General features: G+C 38.7%; 1 protein-coding gene across 1 annotated transcript; it reads left to right on the top strand.

Annotated features, from left to right (window-relative positions):
* The first annotated feature begins 1083 nt into the window (after nt 1-1083).
* Nucleotides 1084-1663, top strand: si:ch211-117m20.4. The gene is made up of 3 exons (XM_041800504.1): nt 1084-1174; nt 1251-1451; nt 1538-1663. Exons 1-3 carry the CDS (start codon nt 1105-1107, stop codon nt 1549-1551), a joined length of 285 nt encoding a protein of 94 aa, XP_041656438.1. The 5' UTR covers nt 1084-1104; the 3' UTR covers nt 1552-1663.
* Nucleotides 1664-3813: the final 2150 nt, after the last annotated feature.

Here is a 3813-nt window from a genome sequence, read left to right as displayed (position 1 = left end):
GCAGGAGCTGGAGATTGAACAGCCAACTTTCTAGAGAAAAGGGGACCCACTTTACCCACAACCTTCCCTTTGTGAGATGACTGGCTCCTCCTGAGCTATAGTCACCCTATGTGTAGGAATGTAATTGATACAACTGATAGCCACTGCACATAGCATCCTGCTTTGGCATATATTTGCAACAGTTACAGGCAGGGTTTAGTTATATTGCAAGTCGGTAATGGCTTCCACCTGTGTAACAATAAGCTGGGATGTTGCTATAGTTTAGTGTCAGCTTTATCAGATCTGGACAGCATTTCTTTATTGAAAGCTGTTAAGTACCCCTTGTCAGAGATGTTTTAGCTTTTCTCCTGCTCGGCCTTGGCATGACTTTTATCCACCAACTAGCTCCACTGCTTGAAAACTACGACAGTTCCTGTTGGCCAAGCTCATGTTACTTACCAGAGCAGCACATACCTACTACCTCATTTTGGCTTGTCATTCTGATTGGCCTGTAATAAATATGAAGACACCATGTTCATCCAATCACCCTCTGAGAATTCTTTGAAGCCCTGCTCTTCCTAAACATTTTGTATAGGAGGTTTCCCAGGTGGATGTGAAATATATCCCGTACAATGGATAACAGTCTTTCTGGTGTGTCAGGTTAGCAACAGTCCACAGAGCTATCAATCATCTTATCCAGTTTTTTTAATTTCAAATAACCAATTAAAACAGAACTACTTAGGAAGATGAACATTTGGAACTGAATCCAGGTTTGAGAAGAATTTTACAGGGCTTTATAGTTTAACTTATGTCAGATCTGTTAACATGGAGGTGGTGAGGTTTATCATTAATACTGCACCCAATCAGCTCTAAATCTTTTGGCTTCACTTGCAGACAGCTGTTTTTCTGTCCACTTTTATATACAGTGTTTATACACAGTATATTCACATTAGTCATTCCTTTTGTCAGCAATATAATCAAAATATAGATATCAATCAATCAGCTTTGCCTCCTTCTTGTATTGCAGTGAACTGTGGGAGACCAGATGTGGACTATAATGGAATGATGTACGGTAACGACTGGTGGGTGGGCTCTGTGGTCAGGTACACCTGTCGCTCTGGCTTCATGCTTTTAGGAAACTCAACCAGAACTTGTCAGGCTAGCGGCCTCTGGACTCCCAAACCTACCTGCCTCAGTGAGTAAGCACAAATGAACAACAATAATATTACACCATACTAGTGTGTCATGGTTTCTCTCTACCTGTTTGTTAGGAATGTGTCCAAAGGGGCAGATTGAAGTCAGTGAGAGCGAGCTAGGTGTTACATGCAACTCTAGCTGCAAGAATAAGAGCTACTTCGGACCTCCAAAAAAAGGCTGCACTCGAATAGACAACTGTACGAAAAAGCAGACCGGCTGGAAGCGTTTCTTTGCACAGTGTGTCCCTTGTATTTGTGACTGTGCTCTGTCATGTGGTGAGTATTTTTACCAGATAGAACAGAATGTGTTTAACTGCTGCTTTGAACATGAATTAAATAAATCTGTTTTCGTATTTTTTTAGCAACTGCAGGCTAACACATGGAGGAAACAACATGTTGACAGTACGGTGAGCCTTCCAATGAAGAAGACAGCTTGACAACTACACTTTGTTTTGCTGCTTTCTCCAACTGTGGACAAATCAGTGCACCTAAATCTGGATGTTTTAAGTCATTAATGTAATCACTGTGGCAAACTAAAGCCAATAATGTCTTCTTGGTTTTTGTTCAGTAAGATTTTACATAAAGACAAGTTAGTGCCTCAGGTTAAATCCTTCAGAATCTGAGGTGAATGATAAAGCAGAGATTTTAAATTATGTCGATGTGAGACGTGAGGTCACAGCAGGGTCACAAAACGAAAGATAAATCAGTTTATGATAGTCTGTGTCAGACTCGGGTCAAGTAATTATTTGAAATAGTGGAAAAGAAAAGTTTTAAGCTTGACCTTTGCATGATTGTTTTAAAGGGAGCATTGACATGGATTATTTTAGGTGCCCTCTGTATCATGTTTGTGTCTAAGAGAAAAGAAGAAATAGAGATAAAACAAGGTGAAAGGGAAGAGAAACCACAGAGATTAGCTGCTCTGTCTCGTCCCTTCTCGTCTCAGTCCATCTGTACTGGGAGGAGATGAAACCTTAATCTCATTATGAAAGAAGAGCTTTGGCTTCTGAGACACTTGGAAAGTGTTGTCAAAGTGTAATCAGCTAAACGGTTTTATTGGTACAATGTAACGTCTGCTTTTAACCATTTGATTATAAACAAACGAGATCTGTATTTGATGTAAAGTCAAATCTTCATTTTTATATATTTGTATGGATTATTTAGATGTGGAAAAATATCTCATGTGTTTCAGAGGAATAAAAGAAAAACATCTCTTGCTGGCCAAACTGAAAACAAAGTGTAAATACTTCATTTTAATGCTTCGATCTGAGAAATTTGAAGATTCTCTGGAAGTGTTAGAAGTTGAAAATATTATCTCTAAGTCAGCAGTATATTTTTTTCTCAGATTCTTTATCGCTATATCTGAAAATGTGAAAAAATTACATCAAACTTAATGCAAAAACACTAAATATCAAGCATGCTTTAAAACAAGTGCTACTTTTGTTATAATGTAGGAATAGTCTTTCAAATTTTAGTAATATAGAATTAAAGCACCTCATTTATATACAGTGCCTATAAAGATATTCACTCCCTTGGATGTTTTATGCTTTTACTGTTTTTATAAATTAATCAGGGCTATTATAATTTGGCTTTTTTGACCAAAAAAAGTACAAAAAAAACCTCTTTAATTTCAAAGTGAAAACCGATTTTTAAAAAGTAATGCCACTTAAATACAAGCATTTAATGCAAAATAAGCGATCACACAAATATTCAAGTCTGTATTTTGTCGATGCTCCTTTAGCTGCAATCACAGCACTGATTTTGTGTGGATAGGTCTCAGTCAGACTTGTAAATCTGGACACTGCAATTTCCCTCCATTCTTCTTTGCTAAACTTCTCAAGCTCTGTCCAGTTGTCAGATGCACAGGGATCAGGCATGAATCACCCTTTTCAAGTCCAGCTTCAGCTCATTGTCTTACTGGAAAAGAAATCTTCTCCCAAGCCATAGTTTTCTTGCAAATTGAATAAGATTATCCTACAGGATTTTCCTGTATTTTTTTCATTTTACCGTCTACCCTCCAGGGATAGCTGCTGAAAGGAATACCCAAAGCTTGGTGCTCCAACAATTGTGCTTCACAGTGGGGATGGTGTGTTTGTGGTGATGTGCAGTGTTTGGTGTCCACCAAACATAGCGTCTTGTCTGCCAAAAAGCACCATTTTAGTCTCATTAAAACAAAGAACTTTCTTCCACTTGACCATGGAGTCTGCCACATGCTTTTTGGTAGACTGTAGTTGTAGTTGTAGTCTGAGTTTTCTTTAAAGGTGGCTTTGCCACTCTCCCATAAAGCTTTGACTGGTAAGGAACCAGGCAACAGTTGTTGTCTGCAGAGTCTCTCCAATCTCAGCTGCTGAAGCTTGTAACTTTCTATTTGCTGTGTCTTGGTAGCCTCTCTTGCACTGTCACTCAGTTTTTGAGGATAGCCTGATCTAGGTAGATTTACACACGTGCCATATTCCTTCTATTTCTTGATGATGGATTTAACTGAACTCTGGGGGATGTTCGGTGCCTTGGAATTTTTTTTGTATCCATTCCCTGACTTAAATGTTTTATTGACCTTTTCTCTGAGTTGCTTGCAGTGTTCTTTTGTCTCCATGGTGTAATGGTAGCCAGGAATACCAATTAACCAGTGACTGGACCTTGC

Source organism: Cheilinus undulatus, linkage group 12 (assembly GCF_018320785.1).
Source record: "Cheilinus undulatus linkage group 12, ASM1832078v1, whole genome shotgun sequence".
Taxonomy (NCBI): domain Eukaryota; kingdom Metazoa; phylum Chordata; class Actinopteri; order Labriformes; family Labridae; genus Cheilinus; species Cheilinus undulatus.
The sequence above is the reverse complement of the archived record's forward strand: the minus strand, read 5'-3'. Positions and strand labels throughout refer to the sequence as shown.

What these genes read in the sequence shown, in the direction of transcription:
- si:ch211-117m20.4 (XM_041800504.1), top strand. Translation starts at nt 1,105, where the DNA reads ATGCTTTTAGGAAACTCAACCAGAACTTGTCAGGCTAGCGGCCTCTGG. An exon ending in TCCCAAACCTACCTGCCTCA is followed by an intron (nt 1,175 to 1,250) that starts GTGAGTAAGCAC and finishes CCTGTTTGTTAG; the next exon opens with GAATGTGTCCAAAGGGGCAG.